This window comes from Triturus cristatus, chromosome 2_2 (genome assembly GCF_964204655.1).
Source record: "Triturus cristatus chromosome 2_2, aTriCri1.1, whole genome shotgun sequence".
Classification (NCBI taxonomy): Eukaryota; Metazoa; Chordata; class Amphibia; order Caudata; family Salamandridae; genus Triturus; species Triturus cristatus.
Window position 1 is genome coordinate 846,409,553 of NC_140582.1, and position 15,842 is coordinate 846,425,394.

A 15,842-nucleotide genomic window follows, 5' to 3' on the forward strand; every position below is an offset into this window, starting at 1 on the left:
TTGTATTAAGTTGACACAAAGTAAGGGGTGGTGAGCTGGGGGTTGGACGGTTATTAAGATGTCTGCTTTTCCCTGTTCTGCAAGTGCGGAAATGGGATCATTGAAATTGAAGGGATTGCTTTATTGAAGCTACTTGCTTCCTTTTGCTGGTTGGCGTTTTATATGTATTACTAATGAATCCGGAGATCCATTATTCTATGCAACTTGAAAACTTAATAAAGTCGGTTAAAAAAGAAATGGTGTACAAGGATATGGGTAACATTGTCGATTCAATTTTGAGGTAGTTACGGTACTCAAAAATACATAGCGCTTTACAGAGCACAGCTGCAATTGCACGAGATTACCAAAGGAGTAAAACTAAAACAAAACCCATAGTAACAGTAAAAAATGACAAAACACGCTGAACAGTAGTAAGGATGGACAATATCGTTCAGAGGTAGCTGGATTAAGGCCTTTTAAGGGTGGGGGAATTTGAGGCACAGTTTTTCCCTGGATAGTGGAGCACAGATTTGTTTGAGGGTGGGGGAGGAAGCCCATGGGCTAGTCTAGTGCTTTCAAGGAGGGGGGTTGAGGTATTTGTTGAGGAGAAGAAGAAGCTTCAGTTTCTTTTTGAAGTGAGGGAAGAATTTATTTTCCCCGCAGGTCATGGGACAGGAAGTTCCAAATTTTGGGAGCATTCCCAGAGAAGGAGCGAGTGTGAGATTTCTCCCTCTTAAATTTTTGAGGAATCAAGAGTAGACTGTTTGAGTTCCGTAAAGGTCTCTTTTGGCTGGATATTTGGTTTTTCAGTGTACAGGGCTTTGTGAGCTAGGCAGGTGATTTGTAATACGGCCCTAGCCCCAATTGGTAGCCAGTTGAGTTGTGTGAGAGTGGGCGAGATGTAATCAAAGAGCCTTTCACCTAATATAAGTCTGGCCGTAGTGTGGAGTGTGGCTTTCAATGGGGCTAGGTAGCATTTTGGGGCGTCTGTAACCATTGAATTGCCATAATTCACCTTGGGTAGAACTAAGGATTGAACCACCGTCTTTAGGTCTTCAATGGGGATGAAAGATTTGACTTTGAGGTTTTTCAGCGTGTAGAATGCACTTTTTGAAGAGGCATGGATATGGTCTTTCATGCTTAGGTGGCAGTTGAGAGTAATTCCCAGAGATTTAACAGTCAGAAATGGACAGTTTGCAGTTTAGAGCCGAGAGGTTGTCGAGCCAGCTATCTACAGGAAATGATTTTTCTCTGGGATGAATGAGAAGGAGTTCAGTTTTGCTGGGGTTGTGTTTGAGATGGTGGCTGGTCGGCCAGGCTTGAACTGTGAGGATAGTGTTATTTAGGTGATGGATGTCTTTGACGGACGGGATTTTCATGTACAGTTGGGTGTCATCTGCATTTCGATGGTAGGCTATTCTAGCTTGATTCAGGATCACTGCAAGGGGTTCCATATAGCGGTTGAATAGTAGACAGCTTGGATCCTTTTCTCCCAACAATGAGCAATTCCTCGTCTGTTATTGACCAGCAGTATCAAATGTGTTTCTCACACTGGATAAATTGTGCCATTTTAGGGCAAAGGCATTTGTGAATGATCTAAGATAACGAAAAATATGCATGTCGGCTCTACATTAACAATGATCAACAGCCACGGAGCTCATCTACCGTCTGTTCAATTTCTTCCTCATTACAAGCAGGACAAAGGCTTTGATTGTTTAATAACACACATAACACAATGTACAAAAAAAATGAAAGTGTATGAACTTAACCATATAATATTTTGATCCAATCACAGAAGCAGATATCAATCCAAGTCACACTGCAACCAGCAACCAATACATTTTTTTAAAAGTGCATTTTAGACACACACTAGTTATTAGATACCATTTATGATCCATCTCCAACATGTAACCAATGTTGCAAATAAAACATCTGTGCTAAGCAAAATGCTGTATTTTACTGGATCCCGCCAGTCAACAACTACCACGGAAAACCCCAACTAATAAGCGTTGACAATAAGAATCAGAGGTAACCCACACAATTGCACCTTGTTCACAGAACACCAGTCTGGGAAAACACCTGATAAAACCGCTTGGTGTGAGCAGGTTTGAAGGTGACCCACATACACAGATTCTGACCCGCTTTCCGTGTCATGCAATTAAATCTCCTATAGGGACCCTGAAAATAGTCGCAAGCTCCAATGCATTTCAATAAAAAGTTCATATTGCACCACCTTTTCATGTGCAATGACGCCTCTATAAGCAGGAAAAACATGAGCATTAATCACTATTAGCAAAATCAGCACACATCCTTCTTGTAATGAAACTTTTTGCTCCAATAGCCCCAACAAAAGCACCCTGCAAACATGCGCTGTGAATAAGACCCAAGAAAGTCAAGAGTCCAAGTTACTACTGGGCTGCCCAACTAGCGGTCATTAATCATGGAATCTATGGCCGCCCGGATGACCCCAGATATACTATGGGCAGGTGGTTACTCCCGGGTGGAGACTATTACAGAGCCTTATATGCTAAGCCCCGCAGACTCCCGCTGACCAGACCTACAGCGCATGCCATCCATACTTGGCATGTAGTCAACAAATATCTACAATGGGACAACAAGCTCACTTTGGCCACTCCATTGTGGAGCTCTGAGAGACTTGGGAGCCTCTGGAAATGTAAAGGGTGACAAGTGGGACCTTATTGGTATCTCGAGTATCAGAGACATCTGGGGAGAGGGGACAGTCCTTCCATTCACTTCACTCCAAACTCAATACAGCTTGGCAGACTCTGAGCACTATAGATATCTCCAAATCCGACATGCTCTGCGTACTCAGATTCCAAGTAACACGAAGCCCCCTGACGCCTCCCCCCTGAAGGATAGATTATTGGATGGTCACCTGCCGGTAAAAACCATCTCTCTTATATACAAGAAACTTATCAACCACATGGCGGATCCATTACAGGCCCTTAAGGGGAAATGGTGCAGTGATGGGCTGGAACTAGACGAAGAGGACTGGCAAGCGGCGGTTTCATCCACGCGAGAGGTCGCAATTCAGGCTAGGCTGCGTTTAGTGCAACTCAAAATACTCCACAGGACATATATAACGGGGCCCTGCTTGGTCCGGATGGGAAAGCCAGAAAGCGGCGAGTGTAGACGAGGGTGTGGGGAGGTAGGATCCTTTATCCATATCCTGTGGGAATGTCACCATGTGCAAACATACTGGAGGGATATACATCACACGCTGCGGGAGGTATTAGGGGTAAGCATCCAGCCGGAGGCCTGTCGATGTCTCCTGAACGTCTGGGAGCCCACAGACCTTAACTCCTATACAACACAGTGGGCAACTCTGGCTTACATGATTGCTAAACGGAACATAGCGCAGCAGTGGGGTGCAGTCCAAGCGCCCCAATTGAGGAGATGGGAAGAGGACCTAGACTGGTGCACGTTCAGAGAGAAATCAGTCTATGTGGCCAGAGGGTGTTCCGGGAAATAGGAGAGGGTATGGGGCGCCTGGAATCACTATAGAGGAGACATCTGTACCCCGCCTGGTCGCCCGAGCGAAACTGGAACTCTGGACACCCCTTAACCTAATCTGTTTAATAATCATGCTCTCTATCGGAAGTCACTGTTGATAATGTGTAATGATACGGTCGCTCGCCTGTATTGGATGGATGTGTTGTCATTGAAATGTTTAATAAAAGAAATATATAAAAAAAAAAAAAAAAAAAAAAAAGAGTCAAAGTTACACATTAGTACTCAACACAGTAGTCCTTTATCGAACTTGTAAAGATTGAAGGCCGATTCAGTCCTGCCAGGATTACCCTTCAGACTTAAATCTTAGCTCCCGGGTCTCTAGGAAAAAAAGCCTGCCTCTACAACCTTGAAATAGAAACATCCCCCTCTCCTGGTCATCTAAATAGGTTGTATCGCTTCCCTTCACGATGTTCTATTGCTGAACTTACGCCTTTTGTCTGTCCACCTGTAGAAGTGTTCCGATTTCTCCTGTAGACCTTGGAAAGTGCCTTGAATGACGCACACAGATGCATTTAGCACTAGATAATTGATTTGTTGGTTGGAACTCCAAATGAGGCTAGCCAACTTGCACGGGAATTCAGTCCTAGCGTGCTGTCTCCCAATGTGGCCACCTTGCAGTCCTAAGGCGAGCACACCAAGGTAGCTCCAGGGCGAGTCCCAATATGTTATCCCTGCTGAGATGCTGCGCCTCAATCATTTGTTTCTCTGAAAATTTGTTAAAACCGATTCCAAAACATAAATAGGTAAATAACACACCGATGCTCCGAACAGTCCTTGCTTGGGTGACCAAAGAGGTTTCATCTCTTCTAGACCAGTATGTGAACAGGTGAGGTCAGCACAGGAGTTTAAGACACAGATTCCAAGTTAGTGATGTGGTAAAGCTACATAAAGCAGGTTAACAAAAAACACATGGGAGAGACTGACCATGTAAAAAATGTAAATCTGAAGCTAAACTCATAAATTAACCAAAACAACCTGAGGAAAAATGACCACCTAAGCAATATCTGCTAACCTGCCATGTAAGATTTCAGACATGGGTTTGGAGCAGAAGCAAATGTCATTTAAACATAGTCAGTGATGTTAACTCTTGCTTCAACATGCTACTCCAAGTTGGATAAATGTATCTGGTAACCTGGTCGGCTAGGAATGATGCTGGCAATAACCCTTCACAGCACCACAGCGAAAACAGAGCAGGCAAACTCTACTTAGCAACTTTACCCAAAGGTCAACTAGAAGGGCACTCAACTGACAGCAAAAAGCAGCAGCCTGGTATGTAGGCATTGCATACATATGTGGGCCATTGGGGTCAAATGTGTGCCCATATGTTTTCCTAAGTAGGCCCGTTTCTTATCGAGGTGGTGTAGGAGTCTTGCTGTGTGGTGGAAGAGAGGATGATCTATTGGAATAAGTGTAATCTGTGGTAACAGGTGTTAAAAAACTAACTAAATTGTTCTAAAATGCACCCAAAATCCCAGTAATTTGGCAGAAAGCACAATAAATGTAAACCTAGTGCTCCAAGCATTGAAAAATCTCTTCAATATTCAGGCACACGGACCAGGACTCCCTACATTCCCATGGGAGAGTATTGGTCCTTCTCAGATAGAAGTTCTTATTTGTCCTCTCAAACAACAAGGAGCAGCTTTATGTCAATATCCTTAGGTAAATCATAATGAACCCATAGGATTTGGTGGTAAAGACTTTATTCTAAAAAAAAAAAATGATATTCTCCAACAGCTTGGATATTAAAAACTACGATTATAGAGGGAGGAGGTAGGAAAGAGCTGTCAATACAAGGATATGACTGATAGGTGTTGTTGGAAATCCAGCCTTTTCTGTGTGGTCACCCCAGATTTTTCACCTTCTGCTGAACCCTATATTTATGCTGAATTTAGACCTCTATTCACCTACTTCGTTTAACCAGTGGTAAAATGCCTGTGCTACCCCTTTAAACTGAACAAACTTGTCATATTCCTAATTTGTATTTAACTTACCTGTAAATCAATAGTATATGGTACAAAATACACCCAGGGCCTATATGATAAATGTTACAAGTGAACTGTAGCATCTACTGTCCCATCCAATACAGAGATGGCGTAAAACGTGGCTTCAGGCCTACCATTGTAGCCTGACTGTAACAGCTTAAACGCTGCAACTGGATCTATAAAAATACATATTTTTTTTAAAGGTCAACACTTCCCTTTTAAGTATTAATAAGTCACCTCTTTGTATTCCTTGCAGTCCACAAGGCAGGATACATGATATTTAAAAGTCGGACATGTTATGATAACATGTTCTTACAATAAATAGCACCCAAAAGCTATTATTCTCTGCGGCAGGCCTAGCTGTCCCATGTAGAAAACCAGAGCAAAGATTAAAATCCTAATACTGTATCTCAAGAACAGGACCAGCTAGAAAAATAAACAACTAGTTTAATAGTTATTAAAAATCCTATCCAACTCCGATTTTTAATAAATGTTAAGGAAAAGTAACTTTTTGAAAGTTACCTTTTCCGTGCATGAAGTTCCTTTAGGATATTTTGCATTTGCACTCAAACTTCTATCAGTCACTGGTTAGCATTTAAATAGGTATGAGAAAGGTGTGAAATGTCTCAGAGGTGCAAATAATAGGTAGCAATTACTCCTCTGAACCTCACCAAATGTGCATGGTGGAGCTGTGAGCATCCCTTTTGAATTTGCAGTGTAAAATCCTGCTTGCCAGGTTTGCTAAGTTTACATATAGTACTGGGAGCACACATAAAAGACACAGAACAGGATGCCAAGACAAGTCTTATGTATCTACTGCCTGGTTGCTAGAAACCCCTGCCTTTGTTCTACAAGACTTAGGGGCTAGAGTTTCTGCATCTTGTACCAAGAAGTTGACTTCAAAGGTCAAACTGCTGGCCTTCTGTTATATCTACATGGATACAACAAACTACAAGAGACCTTTCCTGCAAGAACCCAGCTCTCCAGTAGCAATTGGACCTGAACTGGACCCTGCTGTTGGCCTCTGCCGGCCAACCTGTGAGTCTCGAAATGCTTCCCTCCCCTGAGATCCTGGGAGGCTTTAGAAGTGCACTCCTGAAGCAGATTGGGACTTAATCAGGAGGTACAATCTTTGACTAGGACGAACCTGGTTGGCGTATTCGACCCAGGGTCAGCCTCAAACTGCCCCTAAGTCACTGGCGCTTTATGCCTCTTGGCGCTATTCCTACTTAAATCTTAAAAATAATATCTCCTGTTCCTCTTCTGGAGTTTTATCATATTGGTGCCGTAATGTTTAGTACATTTTCTAGATTTGGTTGGGGATTTTTATTGTTTTTCCTTTTGACATTACTACTGTTTTGTTACTGCATAAATAGTTTACACATCGCCCCTAGTTATGCCCGTCTGTTCTGTGACATAGCTACCAGGATATTGAACTTAGGTTAATTTTGTGACTTTGCGGGTTCGTCCTGACAAGAGTTGTGATTATTCCTTGAGGTGGTTAGTCACTCACCCCAAATAATGAACCCAATTTCTTACAGGTGTCACAGTCCTCATTAGCAAATTTCATGCCAACAGAAAAATGGCACTAGTAAATATTATACACAGGCCCACTCTGCAGTACAGTAACAGTTTATTCAAGCAGGGACTGCCCCAGTACAACAGTGAGTTTTACCATGTACTACTTTTCAATTTGTTAATATTAGAACATCCACGCTTTTATTTATTTAAGTAATCCCAAGAACACATGTACAAAATTCACTCATTGGCACATTCTAATAGGCACACAAATGACATGCTCATACACTAAGAATACAGTAGTAGGTGGACCATACACTTGCACACCTGGCCAAGCGGCTGGATACCCTCTCGGTGATTAGTGCGCTATACAAATCAATATAACATAACTTAGTACACCAGCCATTTCCAGGTGCAGAATTAGCCTGTGTCACTAAACGTCTCCCCAGATCACTTGTGGCTTTGCTTCACTACAACTCATAGCCAACAAATAACCAGATAACTAGCAACTGCTTGAGCCTCTCTCACATAACACACTGTGTTTGCACAACGCCTAACAAAGAAGAGTTCAGTGTGGTTTCTTTCTCTGACAACAACACAAGGCAGTCTGTCTTAGGGAGCTGGACCAGAGATGTCACATACTAGAGCGGGAACACAAAAACACAATTGTAACTAGCAATGGTTTCTAAATGCATGATGGAAGGCCACTTCTAGCAACATACGACTGCAGAGCAGGGCTCTGGAGAGCTGTCTGGAGAATAGAAGAGGCTGTTTATACACACTATTTAAGAAGGGACATGGACCATCTATCAACAAATAAGCACATCTAAATATCTCTTAGGCCATAGCTGAATGTGCCTAACATTTGCTACCCTCCTTTAGCAAAGCCTTAGAAGTGTGGCTCTTCTGTTCATGTCTCCTCCTGCTGCTTGGCCCCTCATTTATTGCAATGATGTGATTGGATATAATTCGAGCGAGGGGCAAATAAATGCATAAAAAGATAAGTAAATCCTTTGACAGGCAGGTAATAGTTCTGTTCTGCTTGTAGGCCCTTCTGTATCTTCACAGTAATGCAACAAGTGACAGCTGCTTGCTGTTAAATAATGCATACCCCGACAAACATAAGCAGAGCACACAGTGAACACCCATCTTAAATAGAGCTATGCTCAGGCTGGTAGCAGCTCTGGTGTGCTGCCCTGTGGCCCCTCTTTTGATGCAACAAGTGACCAACTGCTCGTTAAGTAGGCATGTCTGGGAATACCTAGCATATACTATAGCAAGCACATGCATGACCCTGCAATCTTGCAACAGGTGAGCTACACAGTACACTGGACATTGGGTAAATGTAGTAATGGCATTAACACCATTACTGGAATTACTTCCCCGGATAAAGTCTAAAAATAAACCTACAGACATGCAGATCAACAGAACAAATACAAGCACCGACTGACAACAACAGGACCAGGTTGTATCTGTAGCCAAAGGTACATTCTCCGACACAATTTGAGAGTCTACTTCTTAGAACAATTTCTCTAAGTTCTAGGTGCATTTTCACTCCATTGCTAACAACACGGCGCCTGCATGCATTAGCCTCGCTGGTGTGTGGGCCTGTTTTCCTGCGTGACGCTATCAGTCTGGATAAGCTAATATTGCTACAGAGCAGCAGAGTAATGGAAAGTTCCTCAGCCTTTTTACAGCCCACGTTAACAGGCGCAGCCATCAGTCATGCAATGTGTCTGTCATTCAGGAAAGGCTGGCCCTGTCACTCCATGGCACGCTCCACATGGTCACTACCAAGACACGCAGGGGGTGCCAGGCGTCACCTGCCTAGCCATTAGGGATTATCAATGGAAAGTGGCCTCCCACAGAGAGGTGTGGGAGCGTGCCCACCCCCAAACCACAAAACCCCCTCGACTTCAACGAAGTGCACGCCGTGACCCTGTCCAGAAAGGCGTTTGCAATACCAAAGAAGTTTTCCACAAGGGTTTTGGAGGTGCAGACGGTACCCATCCATACCAGAATTACCACTCTGCATGCATCACTCTCTGCTTCTCCTAAAATGAACGGTTCGGATCCAGGGTGCCAGAGTGAGAAGCGCTGTGGTACGACTGTGAGGTTGGGGGCCTCATCACGCTGCTATAGCGCCCAGCACAGTTACAGTGCAAGCTAATAGCGGCTCTCAGGGGGTACAGGGTAACAACTCTCACCCGCAGGCACGTCAAACAGGTAAATGAACAAACACAAGGCTTCTTTTTGCCGCAAACCCCCTGGGACTGGTTGCTCCCACACTCAGGCAGGTATGCAAGAGAGACAGATACAGGTTTCCCCGCCTGTGCGACGAGGCGCACTAACGGGACTGCAGCCGGCTCCACCGGGAGTTGCATGGCCGGCTACCTCTCCATCAGTGCACCCAGACTCACTCCGCCATGCAACGGGCACACCGGACCAGCCGCGCGGGGGCTGCCTGGGCAGGCCCGCTCACCCCGACACTCACCTCGATCCATTTCTGAGCCTCGCTGAAGGCTGCCTCGGGGGCCGGCTCCTGCGGCGGCGTCACCCTGGCCAGCTCTAGCCCCGGGCTGGCCATCCTCGCGAGCCCACTCTGCGCCGAAGGGGAGAGCCGCAGCGCGCGCTGACACACGGGGATCCTGCGCTGACACCGCTATCCTCGGCCGGGGGCGGGATCCACTGCTGCGCTCAGCCTCCACCCACCGCTCCGCCACCGACGCTGTCCCCACGGACCGACACAAGTGAGACCCGCGTCCCCGCCGCTGCCACCAGCAGCGCGCAGCTAAAAATAAACAAGGCGGGTGGAAGGGGCTTTGCCATCCGCCCATGCAAATCCCGATCGCGAGGCCGCCTCCCACTAATCACATGCTTCATTAGTGCCTGTGCGGCCGGGGCCTCTGCAGCACTGCAGGCTCGGGGCCTAACGGGGACCTGGCCTGCACACCCCACGGGCTGCTGCGCTCCTTCCTCCCTGGAGGCAGAGCACGCTCCGGTGTCCAGACTCGGTCTGTATAGAGCCAGAATAAACCTTCCTCCCTAACAGGATAAAAGCACATTTTAAAATACATTCAAGCTGGGTCAAGCAATATAGTTTCAAATCACCCAGCCTTTCATCCTTCCCCGGAGCGTAAAATAAGTACCATCATGTTGAGAAATATTAAACACCTGTTATCTGTCAATAGTTCCCATTTACCCCTGGTTGTAAGCGTGTGTTGTCTACAAATAAACCTATTATTTTATGTTATTGTGTGGGCAGAAACTGCAAGTGAGAAGGTGTACCAGTGTACCTACCACTGAGGACGTGACAGGCTGTGCAAGGACTGGACCAACACATGGGTACTCACACACATTGTCCCAGGGGCCACAACGTTTGGTCTGTGATGTGACCGAAGGCTGTATTAATGCCAGCAGAGGGGCGCTGGGAGGTAGGGGGCATTGGGGTGTTGGTAAGGTGTAAGGTGTAGGGGAAGCAAACCATGTACATCTAGCGCCTGAAGTACACAATGTGAAACCAAAAACTTTGGATTAATCCCGGCTTCTCCACATAACCAAATTGTGTGATCATAGGCAACTTTTATTTCACTTTCCCTCCTTTTTTAGGTCTCGCCTGAGCCAGCGTGTGCGCTGGATTGGCGAAACATTTAGTGAGTGGGGGCTTTAGAAATGCGACCACAGCTTTTTGGGTGGCATAGACCGTGCAGTTACGCGCACAATGACAAGCGAAGGCGCCATCTGACTTTCCTCTCTCGCCAGCAGACGTGCCTCCTTTTTTTTTTTACAGTTACGAGCTGTCATGGTTCATTAAGTGCTTCCGCGTGCACCACTCGCGTGCTTTTTTTTTTAACTTGAGGCGCGCGCGCTTGTTTTTATTATGTTATACATTTCTACACATGCTGCCTGAAGGTAAAGACTAGTGAGGAGGATGCTCCCTTCGAAACCAGCAGTCTTGATTTCATGTCGCAACTCTTTCTTTTGAAACTCGGTATTAAAACTATACTAATAAACTTAAAATGTCATATCGTCTGGAGTTGAGAAACATGCTCTTTCCCGCAGCATGATGTTGTTTCCCAAAACGGCTGCTACATTTGCTGTGCCACATTTTAAGGAATGCTGAATCTTGCACGTACATGTACAAGTGTTCCTCAGGCGGCCACTGGGTGGAACTAGAGAGGTGCATATGTGAGGTGACTGTATTCCCCACAAAAGTTTGCTTTTAGGAAAGACGGGCAGACAAGGTACTACTGTTCCCCCTGGTAGCATGAAGCCATAAATGAAACATGATTGACATGTTTCTCAAAGATGCAAATCATAAAGGCTATCTCCATATTACCAATTGTGAGCTCGTTTCTCTTATCAATTTTAAAGACGACTGAAGGAAACTGTTGTCAGGCGACTTCAGATAATGTGGAGTCGGCGCTTGATGCATGCATCTGCAGAAGCTACAGGAGACCGATTTGATTCGACGATACAGTCTTTCAACCACTGCGAGCTTGGAAATACTGGCGCTTGCATGTTTGTATTATGTACATTGGGACAACCTAAGTCGTAAGTGATATGGCCGATATAAGCCATCAAAAGCATTCAGCTAAATATAAGAATGTTTTTGCAGTGCCTTACTTCACAAAACATTAGTCGGTGAAAACAATGAAGCTTTCCCTAGGCAAGATCTAAAACCAGCATTGGCATAGCCAATAGGTCTCGCCTTTGGGTCCTTAAAAGTGTTTAACCATGCAACAGTTAATGTTGTTACACTAAGGATATTGTGTTGCATAACTAAATACTTATAAGGTCCCGAAAGCGAGACCTATTGGCTATGCCAATGCTTGTCTTCATTATCACATATTAGGTCATTGAAATGCAGTACTTCAGGATGCGGGCTGTACAAATCCTCCTCCTGTGTTTGATTTAATAACATTTAATGTTGTTCATGTATGATAGAAACCCAGGCCACGCAAAGAGTGCACATTACTACTGATTTTTCTCTTAGTTCACTATTGACATTGTTGTCAGATTGGGGAGAAGAATGAATGTTTATGATTTCGTGTCTGAAAACTATCACTTAAAAAAATACTTCTCAATGCACTGATATAATCTGATGTACTAAGATGAAACAGTTCGTAATGTTAATGAAATACACTTTGGAAATTTGAACTGACTTTTATCATACTTTTACACTTTTACTACAATACGTCTTTAAAATTGAAGCTATTTCTAAAGTTAAGCGGTGAAGTGCGGTACACCATAGGTACTTCCTTTCTTTAACTGCAGGTAACCTTTAAAGAAATGCTTGTCTGTTTATTAACTATTTTTTAATGTTAGTGCTGAGTCGAGTAAACAGCAGCCCAGTGCTGCTGTTGACAAGAATGGGTGCAAATTAAGATCAGGAGGGCCGCATGTGGCCCCGGGCCGTAAACTCGACACAACATGGCGACGGGTTACCACGCCGATACACACGCATGATTGGAGTACTCTGCTTTTGAGTGCATGATGAAGATACAGGTATGAATAATATTTTGTACTGGATTTAGTTCCATGCTGGTTACTCTCTAAACATGCGCTTTTGTTTGATGTGGGTGTTTGACACAGATATAACTGTATACATTTACTGCAGTTTGTGACGTGTAAGGCTACTGATCTAGCACACTGGTCTGTTCCCTGATGTGGGGTTTAAAATTGTGTATACGCTGTGATTTTCGTTTGGTTTTCGTCAGGTTTTTAACAAATAGGGGTTATAGGCAATTACTCACTGCCTATCGGTCTCTGTTTTTACGCAAACTGATATCCTGGCATATGGAGCTTACTATACTAAAAGTGGAGGAGCAGAGTATATATACACCATAGATTAGAATTTGACGTGTTTTTATAGTATGTATTTAGGCATATTGGAGTGACCTATTGATACGGATTGAATTATTTTGTATATTTATACTCTTCATAACAGATTCACTGAAGATCTTGTGATTGATCAATTATACGCAACAGTACGTTATTCAATTTTTTTCAGTTTCTAAACTTAAAGAGACTTTAATAATTTTAATACGAGACCAGCAGCAGTAAGCAGTGGTAGATCCTCCACCTCCCCAAATTAATCAGTTCGAAACTTTTGATCATAATATAAGCACTTTAGTCTCGACATGTAAATTGTCCCATTTACCAGCTAAACGGAGGATCCCTTTTGACCTGCTATTATGTTTAAATAGGGAAATAAATAAACTAGTGAGGACTCAGTTCCTGAAATTCTCCCTCAAAATTAGTAAATTAATAAATTTACTAAAGAGGAAAAGACAAAACAAAAAAGGAAGACTATGAGGGGATACAGTTAAAAGAGGTACTCTTGTAAAAATAATGCCAAACGATATTGGGAAATATTTGCGGACTGCTGTGGAACAAGAGTAAAATCTGTTCTAATTCCCATAAAAAAAGAAGAATGAAAATTATATCTGTACGAACTTTACTCTGCAAATCCAAATTCTTCTTGTCCTGCATTCATTGTAACATATTCCACTAAATCCCTAGAACTTAGCTATGCACCCTCAAAGGACTAAATTGTAGGTTTTATTAAAAATATGAGAGCCTCCGGGGCAATGGGCCCTGACGAAATCCCTATGACTGTCATTAAAAAAGAGCCTCAAATGTGGGCTACGTATCTTGAACTGCTGTTTGCTTACTGCTATCTGCAGAGGAAGACGCCCCTATCTTGGTCTGGCAGTATTTTAATTCCATTACATAAAATGGGACATAGGCATCATCTGGGCAATTATCGACAATAGCCCTGTCAGATGCGGTGAGGAAAATATTAGCCCGCAGCATTTTAGATCATCTTACAGATTGGGTGGTGGAGGAGAAAATTGTACCATAGAACAAGCAGGTTTTAGTAAACATCATTCCACCCTAGATAATATCAGCATGTTGAAACTAATAGAGGAAAAGTATAAGATTGTTGGTATCTTGGGAATAAATGCTTTGCCCTGCATCGGGGAGGGTACAAAATGGTGGCACACTCGGGGTTCACATCTGGGTCTCGAGGGGTGGGTATCCTTGTGAAGAACTCCTTCCCTTTCAAGATAAAGGCATCATGGACTGATGTCCGTGGCAGATATGTAGGGATTTCGGGCCAGTGGGAAGGGAGAACGGCGACATTTATCTCCGTATATGTCCCGCCCGGTTTGCAGGCGGATACCTTTAAAGATCTGGGCGCCATTTTTCTGACGTTCCCGTTGGGGGTCCTAGCAATGGGGGGGGACTTCAACGCGGTGGTGGCCGGGGAGGTAGATAGGCACCCGCTGCGAGGCTTGCAGCCCTCTCAGAAGTGGCTATCCGGATTTCTGGAAGCAATGGGGATGGTAGATGGGTGGCGTACTCTCAACCCCAACGGGACACAATATACACACGTATCAAGCGTGCATCGTAGTCTGTCACGCATTGATTACATCCTAGTTCCGGCGTCACAGGCCCATACCATTCAAGAGGTCCGTCACTTGGGGCGAGGTATCTCTGATCACTCCCCCGTGTGGCTTCAAATGAGAATGGGAAGCTTCGTAGCCGGCAAGATAGCCCCGATAAACCCATGGTATCTGACTGATCCAATTATCCGTAAAACTGCCATTAAGGCCACAGACACCTACTTCCGAGATGGTTTCTGCCATAGCTGGGAAGAAGAGGGATGGACAGGCCGAGTTGGTAAGAGCGGAGGAAGAGGTGCTGAGGTCGGAGGAGGAGATAGCTCGGGGAGTGACCCCAGATGGCCTCCACCGGTTGATGTTGAGGCAGTAAGAGTTGAATAGTATTGCTAAAAATAGAGCGCAGGCCCAGTGCGGCAGGATCCAGAGCAGGGTGTACGAACTGGGGGACAAGGCTGGGAAGCTGATAGCGTGGCTGGACAGGAGGGAATGGGCCTCGCGTCTTGTGCCCGAGTTACAGGGTGAGGATATGCAGCATATTACTGAGCCGCAGGCCATTGCCGACGCTTTCGCTGACTATTACCGCACGATCTATAGTGCCTCCGGGACATACTCGGAGGATGACAACAGTGACATGATGGGGAACGTACAGCTCCCCATGATCTCGGAGGAAAACAGGGCATATAAGGAGTCCCCATTGACGGATGAGGAGGTGGCGCAGGCGATCCGAGAAGTGCGCTCCGGGAAAGCCACGGGTCCTAACGGTATCCTGGTTGAATTATATAAGCTGGCGGCGAATAAACTCGCCCCACACGTCCGTGCAATGTTTGAGGACAGCAGAAATACGGGAACGCTTCCATACGATCAGCGGGTCGCCAATATAGTCGTCATTCATAAAGAGGGTAAACCTGAAACACACCGCGGATCCTACAGGCCAATATCGCTCCTGAATGCGGAGCCTAAAATTCTGGCCACGAGATTAAGGAAGGTAATCACTGCTCTTGTGCATCCGGATCAATCGGGCTTTATGCCACATCGCAATATGGCCCTTAAACTGCGCCGCCTGCACGGGGTGCTGAGTAGGGCATCGACGATACAGGAAGCGGCGGCCCTGGTTTCGTTGGATGCCACCATGGCTTTTGACATGGTTGAGTGGCCTTATTTATTTGCAGTATTGTGCAAATTCGGATTCGGCCCGGTGTTCCTGAGCTGGATCCGTCTCTTATATTCTGACCCGATGGCCCGGGTAGTAGTGAATAACTGGAAGTCCAAGGATTTCCAGCTGAGCAGAGGCACGCGTCAGGGTTGCCCCCTGTCGCCGTTGCTTTTTGCGCTGGCACTCGAACCGCTGGCAGCTTGGATTCGGCAAGACCAATCTATTCGGGGATTGCGGTGGACCAATGAATGGGAGGACAAGATC

General features: G+C 45.1%; 1 protein-coding gene across 11 annotated transcripts in view; it reads right to left on the reverse strand.

Moving 5' to 3' along the window:
- LIMCH1 (LIM and calponin homology domains 1) overlaps nucleotides 1-9,850 on the reverse strand; it is an 860,130-nt gene extending 850,280 nt beyond the window's left edge. For all 11 annotated transcript variants that reach the window (XM_085642190.1, XM_085642189.1, XM_085642188.1 and 8 more), the window contains exon 1: nucleotides 9,508-9,850. In XM_085642190.1, the coding sequence (XP_085498316.1) occupies nucleotides 9,508-9,600 (93 nt within the window). In that variant the 5' untranslated portion in view covers nucleotides 9,601-9,850. The remainder of the gene's footprint in view (nucleotides 1-9,507) is intronic.
- Between the last annotated feature and the right edge of the window lie 5,992 nt (nucleotides 9,851-15,842).